Here is a 24141-nt window from a genome sequence, read left to right as displayed (position 1 = left end):
AAAGTGAATGAACAGCCCACTAAGCCTTGCCGTAGGGCTCATACGGGTTCGTCGTCTCGACAGAGACATTTCTCGCCGGAACGGCCTCTTGAAGCATTGGCATCAGCTCACCATGCACGTCTGGTGATGTCAAGGTGAGGTTATGTGGTTGAGTGTGAGATCAAGATCACTGAGTCAAGCAAAAAGAAACGTACGATGGGGCTCAACCTTCAAGGTTGGCAAACGAACTCGTGGAAAATCGACGAATGCGGTCTGTCTCGTGAGGTTGAGGTTGGAACACCCGCTAGACGGCCTTTTCTCGTACCGAATATGCGGGACGCTTATCTTGCAAACGAAAGCTAAGCTACCCGATGGACCGATGTTCGCGATACGAGACAGTGGCCAATGGACGCGCAACGTGGAGGGGGGAAAGTGAGCGAAGCGTGAGCGAAGAGAGAGAAGAGGGAATGTCTCCGAGAGGCGCCCCAGTCAGCAACAAACATGCGTTTTCTTGCATCTCGTGGACCCGTATCCCGTTTCTGAAAATAAGTCTGAATTTCATAGTGTCTTTACTTTTGGCTTTGAGCATGTGATTGATGATGGTGTGATCTGTCAAGACCATGACAATTTCTGTATGATTTCATAGTAGGCTTTATTTTAATTTCTTGGATACTCTCTAAGTGGGGCTTCCTTTTCCCGCGAGGTCGATCTTTGACTTTCTCATGTCTTGACAGCTCACTCTCGATAAGATGACCTAATAACTAGCAGAAGACTCATCAAGTCGTGTCTAGTGTAAGCCCGGTGCAGCCGTCTCACTCCGCCGCCCGACCACCCAAGAAACATCTTCTTGAAAGCCGAGAGGGTGAGGGTGAGGAGGGGGCAGCGGAACTCCGACCGACTCTTCCCATTCGTCCAAAAGAGAGGAAGAGGAATATCCTCAAGCACGTCAAGATACCCGACGAAAGATGCGGCATGGCCACACGGAAAGTGTGGTGGATGTGCTGCGTGCATCTGCATCTTCTGCGGTCGGTGTCCGTCGTCCAATCCCGAATAGGAAGTCTGCTAATCCCTGGTTCCTACAAGAAAAAAAGCAAGGGCTCCAATTTGTGGGAAACCCTAGGTTGCGCCCGTAAAATCGCCGCGTATCTATCTGACTTGTTGTTTGGGAGGATGGGGGCCCATATGTAAATGCCGATATGTGCATGTCGTCCTTTTTCTAGTCGACTGTCTGGCTTTGTATGATAGGTAGGGGTGTTGTGTTGGGTGGTGGTGGGGGGAGCAGGCAGGGCCTTTTCATCGTCGTCGTGTTAACGTTGAATGAACGCTTTGACGATGTTTTTTTTCGGGCGCGCCTATTGTGTGTTGCGGAGTAGTCGTTATTGCGTGAGCTTGTGTTTTGCAGCTTTGAGCTTTCTGATGGGAAATGATTCTTCTCTGCTCCTTCAACCGCTCATGACGACGACGTCGCCCTTGCAGACGCCGTATGAGCAGCAAACCTCAGGGCTGGCCTTGCCGTTGAGGATGTCATCTCGCTTCCACTATATATGAAAAAAGTCAGAATCTCTTAGTGATATTGCGGTGGGCACCGGAGGGGTTGGATGGAGGATGGAGACGACGAACATCGGGACAGGGAGACGGGCGAGCCTGGACGAAGGCGCCGAGAGAGGCGACGGCGAGAACCATGGAGAATACCGCGGGAAACTGCATTTTTTCCCCGTTTGGATGTAATAGACAGGAAGAGCTGGCCGAGTTGGTGTTTGTTTGTTGTGGATGTTTTGTCGGTGACTTTTGACTTTGGCCGAGATATCTGATGAAATTGGGTACCCAGATCGTCGCTTTGTTGAAGGCAGCGATAGAGGTTGAAAAGGTAGCAAAGGGGACACAGGGAGGAAACAAGTGAGGAACGAGTAAAGAGGGCGGGAAAGCGGAAAAGAGGCCAAGAGACTTCTTTATGAAGCTCAGTTACAAACCAGGTATCTCACGGAATGCAGTGGGGTCGAGTCCTGGGTGATGACAGGGCGGGAGGAATGCTATTTAATATGGACAAACAAAACAAGACGTACTTTCGCACACGAGCATTCTGCTCCCATCAGAAGCCCAAGGGTGACGGCGTTAGTCCGCGCCACGCCTTGCAGCTTCTTGCTCCGGCCGTTAGTCAATGCCCATCTCCCGCCCGTCGCAGTCATCCGGAAGCCCAGGGGTGCTTTGGGGGGGTGCTTTACGGGGGCCGGCCGATTCTGGAAAGCAATGATAGATGGAAGGGAGAGATACAGACGACACGTGCCTGGCAATTCCCCTCGAATCACGATCCATCATCTGGGCGAGATTCATGTGCATCACTAAGACACGGCAGCTTGAAATTTGACAGTCGGATACACGATGCCTCGTGTCATCGGTCTTGTAGCAGCCGTGGTAACCTTTGCCTTTCATTCTGGCGGAGGAGGAGATGGCAGGTGTTCCGTTCTACAGAGGAGAAATTGACCGGGGGTGAACTGCCAAGTGTACAAACGAAATCGAGTCTGATGGATCAAGATCTACTAGGCCAGGGCTATTGCCGGGGGACGTAGGGCGCGAACAGAAAGAGGAGGGGTTGTACCTTGCGGATGATGGTCTACTGGACCGGCGACATTCAATCGCTCTGGCCGAGACCTTGTGAAGGGAAGCAAACGCTACTGGCAATGTTGTCACGAACGAGTTCTACAAAGTGGCTAGTGGTCGGCAGGGACCGAGAATGCTGGGAATCTGGGAAACATTGTCTGTGCCATTAGCTCGAGCTGAGGGCGCGGGACTAGGACAGGGGAGGTTTGGCGCTGTTGTGGTGGGGAGCTGAGGCATACGAAGATTCTGACGAAGAAACTGAGGCGCGGGAGTTACAGCCGGCGAGCTCGGGGAGGCGACATGTGGGACAAGAATAGAAACTGTGGCTGAGAGGCACCAAGACGCAAGTAAAGGTTGATGACCGACTCAAGCATCTGGTACGATTGTATCCGTAGAGTGCAAACAAACGGCCGTTACCGTCGAAGGTGCCCAGCCTTACTGCAGCCAAAAAGCAAATGGTTGAAAAATGTCGTCCATGCTTTTTCCTGGTGTGTTGATCGCGTCGGACATTAGACGATGATAAACAAGGTTCGCCATGGCTTGCTGCTGAGACCTCTGATGAGATTGCATTCTGGTAATTCAAACTTTGAGCGGGATCGTGGGGTTTGGTGGGCAGCAACGCAGCGTGGCTCTCCCTCGTGTTCACGATGCAATCTTGGTCCAACCGCCGTTTAAATCACGCAGTGGCTGACGGGAGGCCGCTGAATCTTCTTTGTCAAACGTTGTTGTCGAGATTTTTGGCGTGCGTTCGATTCTCGAGTCCATGCAACGAACGACCCGACCGCAAACAGTGGGGGCCCAGCGCTGTGAGCGTCAGGACGACGAAAGATGCCCCCAACAGCTTTCCTTGGCAGTCATCCGTGTCGGTGAGAAGATGTTTAGCGGCAGAAGCTTGGACGACGTTGTTGGAAAGGTCTGAATCCCACAAGAGGTCTGAAGGGAGCGCCCGAATGGTGTTATCGGACGATAGAGTGAAGTCTCACTCCCCTGCATCCCCATGGTTTCAGGACGACGAAATTGTAGGACAGCCCGTCGTAGTAGGCATCTGTAGCCTCGACTTGGTCTTTTCCAAACTTGTGTGCTCAGAAGTGTTGCTTCTGCTGCCAGCAAGGAGCCTTGACGGCTGCTGGGATCCGCTGCACCAGTGTCAACGGTCGGTGACCACGCCGTGTTCCATGTATCCGCACGAATACCAACCAGAGCCAGGCATGTCCGTCTGTGGTTGGGTTGCTTGGTTAGTGTCACTTCACGTCGTGCCGTTCGCAGGATGGGAGTTGTGTGTACTGCGTAACATTCGAGGCCGATGTGTTCAACGAGGTAACGACTTGAATACAAGGTGCCAGTGGTTCATCCGACGCTACATGACCCAAATCCTCGCGCTGTCGATTGTTTATTGTCCTGGGGTCGAAACGCGTGCCGAGCGTCAGCTATTCTCGTGTTGGTAGTCAGGATACGGAATAGTTGCGTAGAGAACTCGTCAAATGCCTTCTCCAGAAGGCGGCGTAATCGCACCAATGCAAGCTCGAAAGGGGCTGAAGACCATCGAGGTACAATCTACGCCATGGCTGGCATCGAGACAATCTGAGCCGGGAATGATCAAGATGTTGCGAGACTCCCAAAGCCTCTCAAGCATGGCGCTGAAGCAGCCCGTTCAAAACCTGGGGTCTGGTGGAATGTAAAGAGATCAGTTGACAGACGGGCGTTCTCTCATGTCTATGAATACGGGCCGGGCCACAACTCTGCCAGCACCTGCTTTGCTGCGAACGGAATCATCGTTCTTCGGGTGAGGTTAGCGGACCGAATGTCTCATTATGTCGGAATGTTGAACATGAGGGCGTTGAGACTGAGAACAGAAATGTTATGTTGTTGGAAGGGATGTTATTCATCTTGGACTCTGGAAGGACCGATGCTGGCTGTGCACCGCCACAAGATATGTGGCTAGTGCCACATTGCCAAGCCACGCCTTCCCTTTGCAATAAGACAAGCTTTGTGGGCACGAACCCTGGGCCGGGAAGTTGTGGGCGGCCCTTCCCTTTTTCGCGATGCATCTCACCAGTCACCACTCACAAGTCATAACTTGCTGTCACTGCCAGTGGTCACGACTCGCTACACCATACGGAGTACTATGCATGGGTACCTATCATGCCGGCTATTGATGTTTCGGTCTCTTCCTACGGATACTTCCTGCTGCCCTCAAGTGTCGATCGAAAGCAAGTACGATAAGATCTGACGGGCACCTCCTATCTCCAGACTTCGGACCCGGGCGCTCGTCAACTCTATCACTTGTGTCTCTCCCCCATCTGGAGACCCCAAACTTCATCTGTTGCGCTAGACTCTAGTCCGCATGGAAGCCATTCAAGATCATCAATCTCTCGTCTTCTCATGCTTTCGGCTCTGCGGCAGCTAGACTCGGCCCCATAGCGGACACACTGGTCTCCAACAACCAATTGCAGTCTTTCTAATCCCCTCAATCCTGGTCTATCTTATCGTTCAGATTCGTCGGCCAAGATAAGCCATCTTCAGCAACCCTCGACTCTTCGAATTTACTCACCGGGCCTCTCCTATTTTGCCTCTCATGTTGCAGGTTCACGGACTAACAGAAACCTGGGTCGCATACCTGGGTGGCCAATCCCTGCTTTCTATCAGCACGGATGGCACTTTGCAATGCGTCCACTCAAAGAAGTATGCCTCCTTTTTTGGATCGTGGGGTGATACCCTCTGCCAAAGAATCAGAGGGGAAAAAAAGACAAAAATTCAGAGTTGTCTTGGAGAAGCACGTCAAGCCCTGACCTACGGGCTATGGCCTCCGCAACTATCGCCTGACTGCCTCCATAGTGACCAACAAGTATCCAGAATCATTGCCCTTCGAAATTCGCCATTGGGCAGATCAGCCCGGAACACCCGAACTTTGCCTCCCAGTTCTTCTTCTAGCTTACTTCGAGAGCTCCAGTTCCCCTTGCCGAACCTATCCCAAACGGCTGTCAAGTGCCGGCCTACTTCCGGACCACACCAGTCCCGCCATCAAGGACGCGTCGGTGGGCCATCAAAGGCTCTTCAATGCCGCGGTTCTTATCTTGATCGCTCCATGTCCCCCACCTACACCAGTTTCGCGTCAGGACTTGGTGTGTGCTCTGCAAAAGCCCACGACTGAGGCTGTATCTAGACTCCAGAAATCTGGGTATTCCGCGGTCCGCCGTCTGTCGCGCCCTGATAAGGGTTCCTCCACTTTCCGCAATGAATATTACTACTCGGCTCGCCACTGCATGTTCTGGCTGCTTCGTGAATCTCTTAGTCTCATCCCCTCATAATTCACCAGTGCTTTGAGCATCTGCTCGTCTCAGCCGGTTTCCCGCCCACGAACCTTTCCCCCGTCCACCATTCTCAGTCCATCTTCGGGGAAAGCAATGAGCTGTTGGTGAACTAGATCCAATATCATCACCAACCTCACGGGAATCACCACAGTCCAAAGATGGCTATATTCGAGACCAAGAGCGACATTTCGTCGACTGGCGGGGAAAAGAAGTCGGCAACCGATGTCGAGCGAGGCTTCTTGGGGGATGATCATGCCGTTCACCAGGCTGACTTCGCAACCGGAACCAGCACATACGCAAGACTGCAAAGGCTGGCGGGCAAGCTTGGTGTCGAGCAGAGAGGTATCGAGAGGGTCCCCGAAGACGAACGAATCAACGATGCCGTCGCCAACGTCGGAACGTTGGTAAGTCAAGCTTGATGGCTGCGCTCATTCCGCCAGGAAACCATCCTGACCCTTCTACAGTGGTGCTCTGCCAATATGGTAGTCTCATCCTTTGCCATTGGTGTTTTGGCTATTCCAGTCTTCAGTCTCGGATTTGTTGATACGGCTTTGACCATTGTCTTTATCAACTTTCTGGGAGTCTTACCGGTCTGCTTCTTCTCGACTTTCGGCCCCACATTCGGTTTGCGACAAATGGTCTTGTCCCGTTACTGGTTTGGCTTCTACGCTGTCAAGCTGAGTATGTGACTATCTGCCAAATCGCCTTGGCCTTACTGACTGGTTGAACTAGTTGCGGTCTTCAATATCCTTGCCTGTCTAGGTTGGTCGGCGGTGAACACCATCGTCGGTGCTCAACTCTTCCATGCGGTCAACAACAACATGCCTGGGTGGGCTGGTATCCTCGTTATTGCCATCTCGACTCTGATGATTTGCACCTTTGGTTACCGAATTGTCCACACTTACGAGCGATTCTCTTGGATCCCCTGCGCCATCATCTTCCTCATCGTTCTCGGCGTCTTTGCGCACTCGGGCAAGTTCAACAGCATGTTGCCCATGAGCACCGGCCCGTCAGAAGCGGGCTCTGTCCTCTCCTTCTCTGCCAGCGTTTACGGCTTCGCGACGGGCTGGACATCCTACGCGGCCGATTACACGTGCTACTACCCGGCGTCCACTTCCAGAATGAAGGTCTTCCTCGTCACCTTCTGCGGCCTCTTCTTCACCCTGTGCTTCACCGAGTTGCTGGGAGCCGCCGTCATGACTGCCAGCGTTACTGACCCCACGTTTTCCGACGCCTACGCCAACTCTGGAATCGGAGGTCTTTTGGCAGCCGTTCTGGTCACCAAGCTGGGTGGCTTTGGCCAGTTCTGCCTCGTCATCCTCGCCCTTTCGATCATCGCCAACAACTGCCCCAACATCTACTCGGTCTCGCTCTCTCTGCAGGTCCTGTCCAGAAAGACCGAGCGTATTCCCCGATTCATCTGGGTCTTTGTTGGCACTGGCATTTACATTGCCATCAGCATTCCGGGCTACGATCACTTCGAATCATGGCTCGAGAACTTCATGCTCATCATCGCTTACTGGCTCGCCATCTACGAGGGCGTCAGTCTCACTGATCACGTCGTTTTCCGTCGCGGCATCAGAGGATACGACATCAGCGACTGGGACACGCCTTCGCGCCTACCCCCTGGATTCGCCGCCATCGTGGCTTTCTTGATGGGCGTCATGGGTGCCGTGCTCGGCATGTCACAAAGCTGGTTCACCGGTCCCATTGGCAAGCTTGCCGGCGGAAGCTTTGGCGGTGATATTGGCTTTGAATTAGCCTTCTCTTTTGCAGCAGTCTCCTATGTGGTGCTGCGTACAGTCGAGAAGAAGTTTTTCAAGAGATAGTCAGCTGAGTGCACAGCGAGCTGGCTGAGTGAATGAGTGTATGATATCGAGCTGTGGGTTGTATATACCTGAAGTGTAGGCGTATATGGTGTTGGGAGGCGTCCGAAGGACTTTGAGTTGCGATTTTGTTTGAAGAATAGCCCCATTTTACCTGGGAGTTGCAAGGGCAACTTGATTGTTGGTCTTTGAAAGTGAAAAAGCTTCTATCAAATTTGAATAAATTCACCTACAAACACGTTAATAAAAGTGTCGTTGAAGAGGATAGCATGCCAAGCAATTGCTTCATCTAGTTCCCGGAACTCTAAGTTTAGCTACATAATTGTGGATCAACTTCATCTGCAAACCCACGCGAGACCGAACTTTGGACGAGCATGTACTAGTGTTGGTTGGATTGATCAGAAATCAGATTTTTCTCACTGCGCACTCGAGTATGGTATCTACTAACCGAATTAGAGTGAGGGGGATGCAGGTCGTGTCATAGCCATCAGTACCGCTACTATGCCGTGTTCTTCTGGATGGGTTCTCAAGTCCAGTCGGCCGGTTTGCTCGTTTAAATCCCTCACTTCGAAGTCCGAGTTGTGAGACTTTGGGCTACCAAGCCCAGCTGGGCGAACTTCTTCTTCGCAGCCTAAAAGAGACAAGAAGATATCAGATAGTGGTAATTTATCGAATATCTATCTTTCTCGTCCTACCTTGCGCAGAGCGGACAGATTGCTATTTGTAAGAGGCAAGAGTGAAAGTTTCTCAAGTTATCCATCTCTTCAACATACTTAAGAGAAGAAAGCGGAAAGAAAAAGAGAAAAAATAGATCATCCGCCCCTTCGTCCTCACCAAGACACTAGGCGCGCGGATGACTCCGGGGAAGCTTCGCGCGCAACCAGTCAGCCAGCCGTACTGATACAGATTAGCTGATGTAGTTGCACACAAGGCCCCCAAGTTTAAGAGAATCAGAGAGCTGTGTGGTCCGAGTAGGGACCTGAGCATGGATTGCACTGGCTTTGGATATGAACCTTGATGGTGTTGAGCCCTTGAAGGACGAAAGGTTGAGTATCTGCCATGTAGCCGGACGGAGTCGTGTAACCATGGCACCGTCTCTTCGGCATAGTGCCATGGAATTTGGATTTGAGGCTCGTTCCGCTCGTGATTCTATACGAAGATTGGAGAGGGGAACACATTCCTGTCGCCGCAGCCCGGTTGACAATGTTCGTTCAGCTCCAGAAAGTACCATGCGTCAAAGTCGAGATCCGTTTCGGCCCAGCTATCAACACAGTTCGAGCCGTCCCCTGGATACTCTCAGCTGGCTCAGAATAAGTTGAGGTTGTATGCTTTTTGCTGAGAAATCGTTGAAATCAAAGTCATTGGCATTTATTGATGGCAGTAGGATCCAATGCTCACTTGGCCCGAAGAGGGGACGATTTGGGAGTGTTGGGCAAGCCTCTGATGGCTCCTGGTGTTTTAGCAATAGGTCGAAGGATTTAGAACCGAACGTCAAGTCTAACAGCCACGAGGCGGTGAACAGTAAGAACTCTAGAAAAGCGAGCCTCTGATCTATAAGTAAGTACTTTAGGTATCAGGTCAAGCTGGCTCCACGCCATGTGTTCGTGGTTCAGGCACATTGTAGCACAGCACTTTAGAAGACCAATAATCTATGCAAGTACGTATATTCGGTGGATAATGCATCTGCCCTAGCAAGACGTTGTTATGTATCCCGTCCGCGGCATGAGATATGTATGCTTTTTACTCCTGAATACGCCTGAAAAAATGTAGACCCGGGAAGATGCCGCCATCGCCCAAAACCAAGCTCCATATGACTTGAAGAGCCCTTCAACTACATGCCTTCTCTGAATGCAAAATGCGACCTCAATTACCTCCACACCATCCTAACTCGTCCATCATAGCATGCTTTGTGACCGCAGAGTAGCGCTCAGTTGATGTTCGTCCGCGCTGCAGTCACCCCAATCGATGGGTCATGCTTCCTTTGATTGTCAAGACTCTTCGTCGGATGAACGGAATCGAGCTGGAAGTTTCCTTTGCCTAGAAGTGCGTTTGAGACCAACAATGTCGTCATCGTCGTCGTCGTCATCATCATCGGAGTCTGAACCAACGCCAGGCATCTTAAAGCTGGACTCGCTGTCGTTCACCTCCAAAGGTCCAAAGACCCTTTTTTGCATCCGCTTCCTCCGGGATGATGGAGTGAGAGTGAGGGGTTCTTCATCCGAGTCCACGATAGCATCCGATTCGGTAGGCAAGCGACGCGCTCTTGACACAGATGTGCGGCCACCCCGAGATGCCCCACGAGCTGTGATCGAATTGCCCTCAGCCCTCCTTCGACCTCTAGACCGCGAAGGAGTCGCGTCGATCTCCGCCTCAGCTTCGTCCACGTCCATAGGATCCTCAACAGACTGACTGAGAGCAGACGTTGTAAACTTGCGGCCCCGTGCAGACCTCGAAGGCTGGCTCAAGTCAACCGAGATCGTGCCACCCTCTGCCTCAGGGTTCCGGGTGAGAAGCGGACTGGCGCGAATCTCATTTTCAACGTGCTCCACCTCTTGTGGCTTTTCCACGGCTGGGCTCGGCGGACGAGGATTCTTCGGCGGGCGTCCGCGCCTCTTTTTCGGAGGCGGCGTATCAACTGCTGATTTCTCGGGGTTTGCCGAAGTCTTTGCAGTTGTTTGAGAATTGCTAACACCGTGAGAACTATTGGGACGTGCCCGTCCACGCTTACGAGGGGTTGCTCGCTGGGAACCATCTGCTTCCGAGTCTGAGGGTATGATAGAACCCATTGATCTGACGCGTTGTATTCCGCTTCGGCGACGAGATACGGCTGGCCGCTTCCCCTTGGCTCGCCCTTCAGCATTCTCTTCTGATTCTAAGGACGGATGAAAGTCCTCATCCTCATCATCGCTCTTCGCGACGCGCTTGCGCTTCCGGCTTGCACTCGGTGCCGTGTCAACGTCGGCTAAAGCTTCGTAATCGTCTATCGTCACCTGTGGCGCCTCTTTCCGAGCTCCTGTACGAACGCTCTTCGCGATTTTCGCCGTGGCGAGTTTCTGGGCAGCTGATTTCTGCGTGCCATTGACTGTCTTTCGGCGTCCGCCTCGACCACGTTTGACCGGTATTACTCCTTCTTCTGGTCCAGACTCTGCGTCTCCTTCAATGTCAGCCTTCTCCTTGATCATCTTCTTAGTAAGATTAGGAAAGTTTTCGCCGTAGTTGAAGAAAAGCTCCTCTCCAGCCTTGATGTTGCGAGTTGCCGAAAATCGGATACGGTATTCGCCATTTACGTAGAGAATGCCGGGCTGAACGTTAGCATTTTCTACGGCATGGTTGATGTAGCGACTGAGATTGCCGTAGATAGCAGCGTCGACCCAGATGCCTTCGTAATCTAAGAGACTGAACACATATGATGTGCTCTTCTCTACAGAGAAAGCCTCGCCGCGGCGTGCCTCTCTTCTGACTCCTTCATCTGCCACGATGAGCTCGCCCGTGTACTCAATCACGAATTCGTCCTGTGCGATGTCTTCTGCAGTGAAGAGACCGTAGCCACAGCCTTCCAACTGACTCTTGCCAAGGACGACTGCTTTGCTGACACCTCGTTGGATGGCGGTATTCTGGCAACCGGTCTGGAAGAGCGCATCGTCGTGCCGGTTTTCAGGATCGGCTCGCTCAACAGCACCGCAGCTTCCGCAAAGGTCGGGATCACACTCGCGATTTAACTGTACGCAAATACAAGGACGGCCCTCCTTCTGTTTTTGCAAACACGTTTTGCCGCTGCCATGGCAGCCGCAACCTGTAAATTTCCAAGCGCAACACTCCTCCGTGCAACGACAAAAGCGCTCACACAAAATGTCGTTCAGCGCACATGGGCAGTCGTTTTCTTTCGAGCAAGGGCCTTCGTGATGGCATGGATCGTTGGATGGCCGAACCTTGGTATCATGAGAGTTGGTCTCTGCCTGCCAGTCGCCCAAGAGCATCTTTCTCTTGCGATCGTACCAAGGAAAGCTTTTGACCCTCGGCTGATCAATCGTTTCAATGGGCGGAAGCCTGATGTCCAGAGATTGCAGATGGCGATGTACGTCCCGGCAATCTCTATTGAGAATCTCAGCAGTAGCGCATTGAGCCTTGACTCGGACCTTGTTATGATCCAAGATCGTGAACAAGCTGCGTAGTAACAGAGTCTCATCTTTGGTCCATGGCTTCCCCTGCGCTTCAGCGCTGCCGGTACCATAGATCTGGAAGCACTGTCTTTCGCACGGCGGGGGAGGCTCCAGCGGCTCTACCGGATCACTAGAGGATACCGTGCGATTTGCTGAGAACATTCGCCCGTACATGCCGATGCAATCCATAGAAAAATTGCGCTTGTGGTTCTCAATGCTGTAGTCTCCATGCTCGCATGAATTGCTGTAGCATATGAGACAGCCCATAACCGTGTGGGTTTCGATCCATTGCTCCAAAGAGTCTACCTTTTCGCTGTCATCTTGCCCACCCTTTGCTGTCTTCTTCGATTCGACAATCTCATCGACGGACTTGTCAAGCTTCAGAACGTCGCGAAGGAGGATTTCCTTTCCTTTAGGAGCGTCATGGTAAAAGACTTGATCAAATGCCTCCGTGAACACCCTCGCAGCTTTCAAAGCCCTTGGCGTAGTTGCGGCCATATTGTCGTCGCTGTGCAGGTTGACCAGACTCGTCTTTTGCTGTGGCGTGATTGCATCATCGGAATTTGAACTTGCCATGTGGCGAATCAGGGTAGTTCGATTACAGTTGTCGATAGCGATCTTTCTGAGCCAGGAGTCCAAGAATAGTGATAGCGTCGCAGTCCTTTCCTTTTTGATCGTCCGGGCGACCCGCTGGTCACGGCTGCCGAGAGTCTCGAATCCACAGCTTTTGTCCATTCTCTCCAGCTCGCCAAGCCAGAGATTGTAATCTCGCTCCTCGTCAGGGTCGAGGTCTCGAATGACGGGCACGAACTTTAGCATCGAATTGGGGGACAAGACATTCTTGATGATTTCCGTATGATGGAAACGATACCTGGGCACGGCAGGCTTGTCGGACTTGACGCACACTGGGAGGTAGTGCGTAGCTCTGAGAGTGTCCACCTTTCTCCCACGGAAATGTTGCTTTAGAGAGGTTAGTCACGTGCATGTTTTGAAAGCAGTGAAGTCTTCAGGATGCCCAAAAACAACGATTTTGACTCACTTTGGCCCGGATTGTCATGGTGGTGCCCGTTTTCTCAGCATCAGCCGGGGCCAGTTTGACATCAGCAAAGTAATCTATGCCGGTCTTGACGCGCGTCTCGACAGGTTTGGTAGACCTGAGAGCGTAGAGGCACAGTTGCGAATGTACATTGCTGATATCGGCTGAGTAACCCCGCAGCGAGGTAATGATTTGCCGGACATCAGAAATGTCCTTTTTCGGGGTCTGCTTCTTGGAGATGGCGGCTTGCTTGGGAGACTGATGGCTTGAGGGTCGCGTAGATGACGGCGGCGTCACCTGTTGAGGCGTTTTCAACGACGCCTCAAGTCGCGGCGGTCGAGGCATCTCGCCGTTTAGGCCGTCCTCCAGGTCGATTGATGAGACCGAAGGTTGAACGGATACTGGCGGTGGCGAAGGATCCAGAACTGAGGCGGCATTGCTGGAAGCGGCGGTTGAGCCGCCGCTCGGGTCCGAAAGGCTATGCGCAAGGCCCAGAGAAAAACCCGGAGGGCCTTGACTCTCAACCTTGGTTCTGAGGGGTGGCGCACGATCGGCATCCAATTGGTGATGAATGGAGGATCGTGATACGGGACTTGAGTTGAGGGTTAGATCGATGATATCGATCTTTTTCCTGGATTCTTCTTGATCGCGAAACGGTGGCTCAGCCTGAGCGCGGTTCATGTAGTGGGTGGAGGCGGGATCGGTGTTGAGTGGGAGAAATCTGGCGTAGTCGATGTAGGGACCTTTTCGCGAAGGATGGTCCCGGTCGGACCCAGCGCGGAAGGGGGACATGTCGAAGGACACTTCAAGTGAGTAAGGCAGGGGCGCAAAGAAAGCGACGGTGGCGGCGCCTTCTTTCCCCGTCTCTGATGGCCTCTGCTACGTCCTCCTCACTTGCGTGCGCGAACACAGACAAAGACACGGTCGCTCACCATGCCCTCTTTCCCGGTTGTCAGCGTAAGCAAAGCCTGTAAACATTGACTATGGAAATACCATGCTAGGCCGCTACAATAGTGAGCCGCTGGTGAAGTTAAGTCAAACTAAAAAAGTTGAGGGTTGGTGGCGATGAAAAAAGGGAGTGGCGGTCCACGAAGATCACGGAAGTGGACTTTGTGAGATGAGGTTGATGATGAGAGAAGATGAGATATTGTGAGACGCGTTGGTGAACTGCGAGGCTAAGCGCGTTCATGAAAGGAAAGAGTTGGAGGGAGAGATTGCAAGGCACTAGGCCGAAACTGGGGCGGGGAGCAGGGATTGCTCCTCGAGCTGTTCGCAATCCCGGCTCAGATATTGTCTGGCTCCTTCTTTTTCCGTGCGTTGCGACCTGTCGCAACAATCTCTAAAGACTTTGACTGTCGAGTAAGAGATGCCAATGGAGATTGTCTTTACCCCCAATCTTTTTTTAAGAGACTCACTAAGTTTCAGTTCCTATTTGATGTGTTGCGGTAGAACATGCTATGTTTGTTACCACGTCTCAGGCAGGTACTTACCAAGCTGGATAACTAAGGGACTAAAGTCTTCAACCGTCAAAGATACTTGAGTACCTCGGCAACTTGCTTAATCACACTACCTACCACGATACTAATCGGGTACGTCAGTTGACTGTTCCAACTGTTATATCTTTACTCCTTGAGCCAACTTGTTGAGTTTCGGGTTCAACACAGAGGGGAGCCGTGCATAGGACTCTAACGTCTGCGTGTCAGTTTCCGCCTTGTCTTGTAGTGAGAGGCAAAACGTTATTACCGCGCAGATAATAAGTACACTTCTACAGCAGCCATGTCTCTACGAGGTACCGAAGGCAATGCATTTGACCAGCTTATTTCACACATAAGTAAGCACACAAAGACTAATACCTGTAGTTGTCGCAGGTCGACTCAATCAATTCAAGACAACTAGTGCAAACATTGCGAGAGTGCAAGTTGCATAGTTGAGACCTTGATAGGGTAAGTAGCCCGGACTTGCATTGCGGAGTTCAACGCTCAAAGACGTCAACCCTTGCAAGCACGCGATTGACAGACGAATTTGATATCTTCTCTTCACGCAACTCTTCATTAATATCTATGGTTAAGTACACTGTACAGTTCGAATAACAATATTCCAAGTCGTCTCGACTTCCTCATAAGAAAATAGGAGAACCTGACATTCGAAGAGCGAAATCAATGAGAACCTTAGATGAAGAAATCGCCAATTGATGGATCTGTTTCTTTTTTTATGCGTAACATTGGGCAACTCTCCGTTGTTGAAGCTCACGACGGCTGATTGTGATAAGCTAATCACATCATGGTATGCTGTTATTGGATCAGGTACGGGATTTTTGCTCCATGACTGAACCCAATGAGGTTGTTACTTTCATAACGACGCAAGAACGCAGCCTTTGATTTTTTTTTGGTAAGTGCAATGTCGATATCTCGTTGGTAGTGAATTGCGATCTCGTGCTTGCTACTTTAGATAAGATAGTATTTAGCAATGGATGGAAGGTACGGGAGACAACTGATGCTGAGTCATGCTACCAGCAATCATGGACAAAACTGAAGTGCCTTATCCATACCTAATGGAGGTATCGTAGTGTAAAAACCCCTGGCAACCGGATAGGATTACCGTAAAAACTCGAGCACTTCAAACTTGCGTTAGCCCGTGCACTCTTCACGTTAAGCCTCTCTCAGTACCAAAAACTCGCTGATCTCCGCCACGTTTTCAGATCTTGACTCTGAATAGAGGCACGTATTGGCCAGAAGGTAAGTAAGACAGCGGGAGCACGGGCTAACGCAAGTTTGAAGTGCTCGAGTTTTTACGGTAATCCGGCCATGATGCTGCTAAAGCAGATTAAGTGTGTTTGGAGATTGAAAGAACGGACCAACGGGAGAGGGCGGCGCTAAGGAATGGTTCGCGCAGTCAAAGAGGAATCGATGAAATCATCGCACATTACACGGTCAAGCACAGTCGGCCTAGCCTCCAAATACCTGGAGCAGGCCGTGCCGAAGCGGACGGCATGCGGCGCTAGCATCATAAACCTTGGACGATAATTTGATTTGATGTGTCCACTGGCAAGATGGAGAGTTTTGAGGGCGACTTGGTCCTATCTTGAGGAATGTCTTTGCTTATGATGTAAGGCAGTTTTCGTCCTTGGGTTCGACGGCCTTGAGGGTGGGCAAAGGCGAACTTGCGTACTTACTTGGGCATTGGAGCAAGACTTTGGGCAGTGATGGGAATTGAGAGTTGGTGGTCCCTCATACCTTAACCGCACGAATGCCCAGATGGCAGTCAAAAGGTTGAAGAGCTAAGACGGACCAACCCATAATCCATCCCAGCCCACCTGCGTGCTGCTCAGTTCAATAGTTCAACCCCCGTCGGGACCTGCAGATGGCCTGGTAATGGGAACAGATAGGCATGGGTTGATGGGTCCTTTCTTGCAGCTTGTGTCGAAAGCTTGCTGTCTTCCTCATCCCAACTTCCCAAGTCGGTCCCCTAGAGCCCGGCCGTCCGTTTCATGAACCCACATTGGGCGAAGGGTTCGTAGAGACGGCGCCATCCCGGAGGGCGATCATCATGGCTGTGTTTTTTTGTAATTCGAATGGGGAATATGTTTGGCCCTGCCTGTCCTTCTTTCTCCCAACCACGGCAGGCCGCACGCATGGATTGCTCGGTGTCAGATCACTTAGCAGGTCTTCGTCTGCACTTTTCAGCTAACGTAGGCCGGGCTAGACCGCAAAGGGGAGTGACTTTGAACAGAGCTATGGAGATTGTAGCCTTTGACGACCATGACAAGCCGATTGCAGCTGGAAAAGCACCCCGTCAATACCTTTGGTGTGGGGCACTTGTCTTGTACCCGTATAGGCCTGCAGGCACCAGGTTAGCTGGGTGACGCTGCGAACAACGCCAAAAAGTCGAGCTAAAGACACAGATGACGTCGTCAGCGCGAAAGAGGCACCGAGGGGGAGGAGCATTCAAGGGGGGACGGCACACACACTCTCCCCGCCAGACCGTCACCTTTCCCACTGGGGACCTACCTTTTACTGCGTAGGTACGAAGTACGCGCACCTTGTGTTGTCCGTCCCGTCACCTCAAAGTCCCGTCACCTCCGCAACTACCTAACCTCCCCTTGCCTTACGCAGTAGACCACACCACTGGACCCTTTCCGGCGCCTACATATAAACAGCCGGCCTCGCTTCATCCTCAGGGGCCTTTTGACCCGACCTCCATTTGATCTCTTCCCACTCATACCCCTTGTCACACCCCGCGATACCCTGCTTCCCAGCGCATCACTGCATTGAAGCTTCATTTTCCTAGATACACAGATCCATTGTCTACAACGACTTCATATCGCCGACGCCGTCCCACTCCCGCCACTACAGTCAGTCAACGTCACTTCCAACATCATGCATCGCACATACTCCATGCGCCAGTCGAGGGCGCCCACCGCCTCGCAGATCCAGGTATGCGCCTAACTTCATGACAATCTTGGATGTATGGTACGATACTTATCATGTTCGTAGAACCCGCCTCCGCCGCCTTCTTCCACCAAGTCTGGTCGCCTATTCAAGGGAGGATTTGGTAAGTAGTCTTTCCTCCATCGATTGCCACCTTTGCGCCGTGCCATTTGCCATCTTATGAACTTGGGAAGCACGATGGGCTAACAAGTCAATCCAGGCCATGCTCTCCGCCACAAGTCAGCCGGTGCTTTCGGCCCAGACCTCGCAAAGAAGCTGTCTCAGCTGGTAAAGATGGAGAAGAATGTCATGCGCAGTCTCGAGCAGGTAGCGAGAGAGCGTATGGAGGTTGCTGTAGGTCGTCTGGAGATACCATCGTCCCGTCATACATCTGCTGACTTGATCCCCTAGCAACAACTTTCCATTTGGGGCGAGGCTTGCGACGAGGATGTATCTGATGTAACCGACAAGCTCGGAGTTTTACTCTACGAAATCGGCGAACTCGAGGACCAATACGTCGACCGTTATGACCAATACCGTGTTACGATCAAGAGCATTCGTAACATTGAAGCCTCTGTCCAACCCAGCCGAGACCGTGAGCTCCACCCTATGCTCGACACATGCGGTATCGTTGCCTAACTAACATGAACTTTAGGCAAGCAAAAGATCACCGACCAGATCGCTCAGCTCAAGTACAAGGAGCCCAACTCCCCCAAGATTGTCGTTCTTGAGCAGGAGCTGGTGCGTGCTGAGGCTGAATCTTTGGTCGCAGAGGCTCAGTTGTCCAACATTACGCGCGAGAAGATCAAGGCTGCCTACACCTACCAATTTGATGCCCTGAGAGAGCACTGCGAGAAGGTTGCCATTGTCGCCGGTTACGGAAAGCACCTGCTCGAGTTGATTGACGACACCCCTGTCACTCCCGGAGAGACTCGTGCAGCTTATGACGGATATGAGGCTAGCAAGGCCATCATCCAGGATTGCGAGGATGCTTTGACCAACTGGGTCACATCCCAAGCTGCTGTGTCTTCCAAGCTGTCGACTCGTGCACGCACCTTGTCAACGCGCCGCAGAAATAACATTAGAGCACGTGCCGAGGGAGGTCACGACCTTTCGGGGCAAGATGTTCCATTGAACGACGACTCGTCGTGGACGCGGGCCCACAACAAGGAGACTGAGTACAGCGACGAGGACGAGGAGGAGGATGACATCCACCACTCTGTCGTTGGTACCGACGATGGTCTGAGCGGCGAGACGAGAGGCCGTCAGCACGAGAGCGTCGTCGCATAAGACAACGACCATATGTCTCTGGATCTGAGTCAACCTATCCTGCTGTTGACAACGGACGGCATTGAGCACATAGCTCGTAATGGCAGTAATGTTCGGGTTTTGGCAAAAGCCAAGGAAAGCGTTTGGTGCAGGTGTTTGGGAATCGGTGCCTCGGTAATCTAGTCGAGATCGACTTGCTACGGTGAAACAGGATGGAATTTTATGGTTTAAAATAGTGCCTTTTTCAGCTCTTAATCCCCAGTATTCCATACCCAAACGATACACTGCATCCATTTATGCCGCGTAATGCTTCATAGAGTTCAGATGCTTCTGCGCCAGTAATCTTGAGCGCTTCACAATTCGTTCCATATACAGTCGCGCAAATGATCAATCACCTTCGAGACCTATACGACAACGTCGGCGTATGGATTCCGGCTCCCGATCTGACTCGTGAATTCTTCTACTTCAATCTTCACAATGTACTGCCCAGGCACCACGACCAAGCCCAGGTACCGGGATGTCATGTCCATCGTGACTGAGGTGATTCCTTCTGTAGCCTTCTTTGCGGCTTCAGCCCGCTGCTGCGCTGATGGCTGTCGATATTCGTAGGTATGAGCTAGTACTACATTGCGATCCTATAGATTTCAGGTTGGCATTGATTAGCGAAACGATCTTGACGAAGGGAACCCATAAGGGGAGGAGGTTAGGATTGGAGGGGTAGTAATTTACCGGATCGGTGCACTTGAATTGGCCAAGGAACATACGGCCATCAGTAGCCAGGACGCGTAGGTTCTTGTTGAGAAGCGAAGTCAGGAAATCTCTTGCCTCCTGTTTGTCCATGGCGACTGGTTGACGGCAATGTTGGACATTGCTTTTCCAGGCGTCGAGGAGAGTGAAGGTCAAGGATGGAATGGCGCATAGACGGCGCAGTTGCGAACAGTTCCCCTTGGCGGTGATTGCAAGCGGATGAGGTTTCTGCCCCGCCGCTTACATCTGCACCCAATCGATAAGCACAGATAAAGACGCCCCTAGTGGAGGCAAGCGCGTCATGACCTCGAGCTCCCATGTCAAATGGCTTACAGGCAGCTGCGGGCGTGTTCATTCTTCACGAACTCGTAATCTCATTCACTCTTCACAACCGCCACACTTACATCTGTGCTACTTTGACTGTATCAGGACCTAGCGCCCACCTTCTACAATGCTATATACACTCGGTAGATGAGGAGAGCGCTTCTCGCAGCATCAGACACCCTCCGAAGCTGACCCCTCCGTGAACTCCGAATCAAAGGTGTCGGCTCTGCCCTCCCGCCGACGCCATGGGTGTGAACGGCCTTTGGACCGTCGTGCAGCCCTGTGCGCGCCCGACGAACCTCGCGACTCTCAATCGAAAGCGCCTCGCAGTTGATGCTTCCATCTGGATATACCAATTCCTCAAGGCGGTGCGAGACAAGGAGGGCAATGCCCTGCGCAATTCGCACGTCGTCGGCTTCTTCCGCCGCATCTGCAAGCTGCTGTGGTTCGGCATCAAGCCCGTCTTCGTCTTTGATGGCGGGGCTCCCGTGCTCAAGCGCCAGACGATCCAGGGTCGTAAGCAGCGGCGTGAGGGTCGGAGGGAGGATGCCGTCCGCACGGCTGGGAAGCTGCTGGCTGTGCAGATGCAGCGGATTGCCGAGGAGGAGGAGGACAAGAGGAAGCGCGATGCGGACCGAGGCATCCAGCGAGAGCGAGAGGAACCTCAGGAGGCTATACCTGATATGGAACAGATTGTTTACGTTGACGAGGTCGGCATGTCGCAGCAAGAGCGTCAAAAGACGAGAAAGTTTTTCAAGCAGGATGCATATCACTTGCCCGAGATGGATGGCGATATTGCATCCATGGCCAAGGCGGATGATCCTAGAATTATGAGCATTGAAGAATTGGAGGAATATGCCCGACAGTTCCATAACGGCGAAGACATCAATCTCTACGACTTCAGCAAGATCGACTTTGATGGCGAGTTCTTTCGAAGCTTACCAGCAGCTGATAGATACAACATTCTGAATGCGGCAAGACTGCGTAGTCGTTTGAGGATGGGCTTGAGCAAGGAGCAGCTTGACGAGATGTTCCCGAATCGCATGGATTTTTCAAGATTTCAGATTGAAAGAGTCCGCGAAAGAAACAACTTGACACAGCGTCTCATGAAGGAAGCCGGCATGACTGGTCTCGATCTCACTCTGAACGGTGGCGGCAGAATCGCCGGTGAAAAGGACAGAGAGTACATCCTGGTCAAGAACGATGGCGCAGAAGGTGGTTGGGCCCTAGGAGTCGTGAGCAAGGAGAAAGACCTTGGCGAAGCCCACAAGCCCATTGATGTCGATGCATTGGACTTTCAGTTCCAGCCCAAAGAAAAGGCTGAGGCATCTGAAGAGGAAGACGACTTTGAAGATGTTCCGGTCGAGGGTCTGAACCGGCTGCCCAAGATATCTTCTAGCGCAGCCGCACAAGCATCCCGGCAAGCAGCTATCCAGAGGCAACAATTTTATGGAAACCGGGGAAGCAGCGAAGTGAACGACTTGTTCGAAGAGGAGGAGGAAAGTCTTTTTGTCGATGGTGATTTGCCGGAAGCCCATGTCCGAAATGTTGCTAGGCAACGAGGCGATGAGCCAATGCACCCAGAAGAAGAAGAAGACATCAACCGGGCCATTGCCATGTCACTGCAAAACCAGCACGGAGAAGCTGCTCAAAAATCTGAGGAGGATGAGCAGTTTGAAGACGTGGAGTTGGAGGCACCTGAATGGAAGCAGAAGGCTGTGGAGGCACCCAAGCCGATCGCCGCGAGGAGCGGTCGCATGGTTGCTCACATCGTAAACAACAGGTCTAATGCCGCAGTGCCAAGGAAACGCGCCAATAGTGCCAGCAGTAGCGACGGAGAGATGGACCTGCAGGCGGCTCTGAAAGCCTCTCGACAGAAGAAACGAGTATTGCCCAAGCCTGCAGTGCCCAACGTCAAGAACCCTTTCGATGGACCACTGCCGTTCCCCAAACTCGCATGGGGCCCTTCTCTCTTCTCCATGAAGGCTCAGTCAAAGAAGCCTGAAGTGGCAGCCCCAAAGAAGCCGGCGCAAAGTTTGCAAGAACCGGCGCGCAAAGATGGTCATGACGAATTTGGTGGTGGTTTCTTGGCTGATGGCGCTGAAGAGCAACCTGCTGGCGACGAAGACGACGAAGGCGGCTTTGAACGAGGGCCAGAAGAAGACCGTCCCAAGCCTCTACCTCCCTGGATGGTGGACAATACAGATATCCGAGAGTCGATTAAACAACAGCGGCAAGTGGAGAGTGAAATCAACACGGAAGATAGAGAGGCTGCGCAGGAAGAGGAGCGGAGGTTTGAGCGTCAACGACAAAACCAGCTCATCGAGATTCAGTCCTCTGATGACGAAGACGACGACGTTGAGATTCTTGACGCGCCTCCACCTCCGAAGCATGCTGCTTCCCAAGAAAATATTACTTTCTTAGACGAAATCAATGCCGCCGACGATGCCACAAACGCAGAGGTCGAGCCCGAGAAGGGAGAAGACGAGACGGCTGCATTGTCAGAAAAGGCAGATGTGTTACGCGAATCATCTCAGTCTCCCGAAGTCGAATTTGAAGACATTCAGCCTGAAGAAGTCGACGACGACATGGAGGTCACTATTACAGCAGTCCCTGAGTCCCCCGAGCCAGAGATGGAAGATGTCACCGAGCCACAGGGTCCCGACTCCCCTCCAGACCCAATCATGGAAGATATCACCATGACCGCAGAAGAGCCGAAGCCCGTCGAAGAAGAAGAGCACGAGCTTACGTTTGAAGAACTCATGGACGGGCCCACGCTTGATGATCCAAACACCGCTGGCGATCCAGTGCAAGACGCCGAAGCAGCCGTCTTTGCCGAAAGCGACGACGAGTTCAGTGACCCGGAAGACGAGGAGCTCTTTGCCAACCTGGCGCAGGAAGCCGAAGAGCATGCCCGCTTTGCCAGCGAGCTGAACAACAAGTCGGAGCAAGAGAACAAAGAGGCATACGAAAAGGAACTCAAGGCGCTGCGCACGCAGCAGAAGAAGGACCGCCGCGACGCCGACGAGGTCACGCAGGTCATGGTCACCGAGTGTCAGGCACTCCTTCGCCTCTTTGGTATCCCCTACATCACCGCTCCTATGGAGGCGGAAGCGCAGTGTGCGGAGCTGGTGCGTCTGGGCCTGGTGGATGGCATTGTCACCGACGACTCGGATTGCTTCCTCTTTGGCGGCACGCGTATCTACAAGAACATGTTCAACAGCAACAAGTTTGTTGAGTGCTACCTCGGCTCGGATCTCGAAAAGGAGCTTTCGCTCTCACGCGACCAGCTCATCGCCATTGCTCAGCTTTTGGGCTCCGATTACACCGAGGGCTTACCTGGCGTCGGTCCCGTCACGGCCGTGGAGATCCTCTCCGAGTTCCCCGGCAAGGACGGTCTCGCCCAGTTCAAGGAGTGGTGGGCGGACGTGCAGCTGAACAACCGGCCCAAGGAGGCCGACGCGGCGTCGCCTTTCCGTCGCAAGTTCCGCAAGTCCCAGGGCACCAAGCTTTTCCTGCCAGCGGGGTTCCCCAACCCGGCTGTAACGGACGCCTACATCCGGCCAGAGGTTGACGACAGCCCGGAGCACTTCCAGTGGGGCGTTCCAGACCTCGAGGGTCTGCGGCAGTTCTTGATGGCGACGATTGGGTGGAGCAAGGAGCGCACCGACGAGGTGCTGGTGCCTGTGATTCGGGACATGAATAAGCGCGACATTGAGGGCACGCAGACGAACATCACGAGGTACTTTGAGGGTGCTGTCGGCGTGGGCGCGAGGGATGCGTTTGCGCCGAGGCAGAAGGGCACGACGAGCAAGAGGATGGCTAACGCCGTGAGTCGGTTAAGGGCTAATGCCAATGGCGAGCAACCGGGAGATGCGGAGCAGGAGGGCGGAGCTTCTGCTGCTGCTGGCACGGCGGCGCCGACTAGAACTACGGGGAAGAGAAAAGCTAGGGCTAGGACGGCGGCTGCTGAGGATGGGGATGAGTTTGTCGATGATGAGGAGGAGAATGGGCAGGATGGTCGAAGCGGTAGAGCCCGACGCGGAAAGAAGGCCAAGGCATCTGCATAGTCATTCGGGTTGATAGAAACCACAAAGTTGACTTCCGTCCGTTTTTTGCGTCACTTCTTTGTAGTATTACTGAACGAGGCACCAAGGTGATGGCCCGTAAGTAGAGAGAACGAGACGTTGTATCGCCAGGGTTCTTGACAAAAAAAAGTCTTTGAGCCAGAACAGAATTATGCCTTGGCTCTCGAAATCCACACCTCCTCTCGCTGCCACAACTCCGCTGTGGCGATAGGCCGGTGATTGAAATCGCGCAGTAAAGCACAAAATCTCTCAACTTCGGACACAGGTGGTAGAATTTACAGACCTGCATCGGATATGTGAGTCACAAGTAGCAAACGGCATTTGCCCGAAGGAAGAAAAGACCCGTTGGCGACTTGGTCCAATGAGGCTCAAGATG

General features: G+C 52.6%; 7 protein-coding genes across 7 annotated transcripts; 4 read left to right on the top strand and 3 right to left on the bottom strand.

Annotated features, from left to right (window-relative positions):
• Positions 1 to 19: 19 nt before the first annotated feature.
• Positions 20 to 4625, bottom strand: CLUP02_13568 (uncharacterized protein; the record flags this gene model as incomplete). The annotated part of the gene is made up of 21 exons (XM_049292506.1): positions 20 to 120; positions 195 to 256; positions 348 to 609; positions 719 to 740; positions 796 to 999; positions 1135 to 1268; positions 1427 to 1517; positions 1600 to 1926; positions 1962 to 1982; positions 2043 to 2216; positions 2320 to 2442; positions 2518 to 2648; positions 2706 to 2897; positions 2959 to 3208; positions 3299 to 3492; positions 3561 to 3793; positions 3862 to 4004; positions 4118 to 4214; positions 4275 to 4354; positions 4422 to 4515; positions 4579 to 4625. The coding sequence occupies 21 exons, from the start codon at positions 4623 to 4625 to the stop codon at positions 20 to 22; spliced, it is 2982 nt and encodes a 993-aa protein (XP_049149652.1).
• Positions 4626 to 4719: 94 nt separating this feature from the next.
• CLUP02_13567 (NCS1 nucleoside transporter) lies at positions 4720 to 7717 on the top strand (the record flags this gene model as incomplete). Its single annotated transcript, XM_049292505.1, has 8 exons — positions 4720 to 4791; positions 4917 to 5029; positions 5101 to 5688; positions 5741 to 5856; positions 5919 to 5992; positions 6047 to 6292; positions 6353 to 6569; positions 6621 to 7717. The coding sequence occupies 8 exons, from the start codon at positions 4720 to 4722 to the stop codon at positions 7715 to 7717; spliced, it is 2523 nt and encodes an 840-aa protein (XP_049149651.1).
• A 1985-nt stretch (positions 7718 to 9702) lies between these two features.
• CLUP02_13566 (SET domain-containing protein) lies at positions 9703 to 13702 on the bottom strand (the record flags this gene model as incomplete). Its single annotated transcript, XM_049292504.1, has 3 exons — positions 9703 to 11433; positions 11644 to 12834; positions 12914 to 13702. The coding sequence occupies 3 exons, from the start codon at positions 13700 to 13702 to the stop codon at positions 9703 to 9705; spliced, it is 3711 nt and encodes a 1236-aa protein (XP_049149650.1).
• A 2941-nt stretch (positions 13703 to 16643) lies between these two features.
• CLUP02_13565 (uncharacterized protein) lies at positions 16644 to 16772 on the top strand (the record flags this gene model as incomplete). Its single annotated transcript, XM_049292503.1, has 1 exon — positions 16644 to 16772. One exon carries the CDS (start codon positions 16644 to 16646, stop codon positions 16770 to 16772), a length of 129 nt encoding a protein of 42 aa, XP_049149649.1.
• A 514-nt stretch (positions 16773 to 17286) lies between these two features.
• CLUP02_13564 (sphingolipid long chain base-responsive protein LSP1) lies at positions 17287 to 18627 on the top strand (the record flags this gene model as incomplete). The annotated part of the gene is made up of 5 exons (XM_049292502.1): positions 17287 to 17343; positions 17404 to 17461; positions 17558 to 17691; positions 17749 to 17932; positions 17993 to 18627. 5 exons carry the CDS (start codon positions 17287 to 17289, stop codon positions 18625 to 18627), a joined length of 1068 nt encoding a protein of 355 aa, XP_049149648.1.
• A 383-nt stretch (positions 18628 to 19010) lies between these two features.
• CLUP02_13563 (LSM domain-containing protein) lies at positions 19011 to 19446 on the bottom strand (the record flags this gene model as incomplete). Its single annotated transcript, XM_049292501.1, has 2 exons — positions 19011 to 19241; positions 19336 to 19446. The coding sequence occupies 2 exons, from the start codon at positions 19444 to 19446 to the stop codon at positions 19011 to 19013; spliced, it is 342 nt and encodes a 113-aa protein (XP_049149647.1).
• Positions 19447 to 19922: 476 nt separating this feature from the next.
• On the top strand, positions 19923 to 23747 carry CLUP02_13562 (DNA excision repair protein; the record flags this gene model as incomplete). The annotated part of the gene is made up of 1 exon (XM_049292500.1): positions 19923 to 23747. The coding sequence occupies one exon, from the start codon at positions 19923 to 19925 to the stop codon at positions 23745 to 23747; it is 3825 nt and encodes a 1274-aa protein (XP_049149646.1).
• Between the last annotated feature and the right edge of the window lie 394 nt (positions 23748 to 24141).

The sequence above is a fragment of the Colletotrichum lupini genome, chromosome 7 (genome assembly GCF_023278565.1).
Source record: "Colletotrichum lupini chromosome 7, complete sequence".
NCBI classification, from domain to species: Eukaryota; Fungi; Ascomycota; class Sordariomycetes; order Glomerellales; family Glomerellaceae; genus Colletotrichum; species Colletotrichum lupini.
This window is presented reverse-complemented; position numbering and strand designations above follow the sequence as displayed.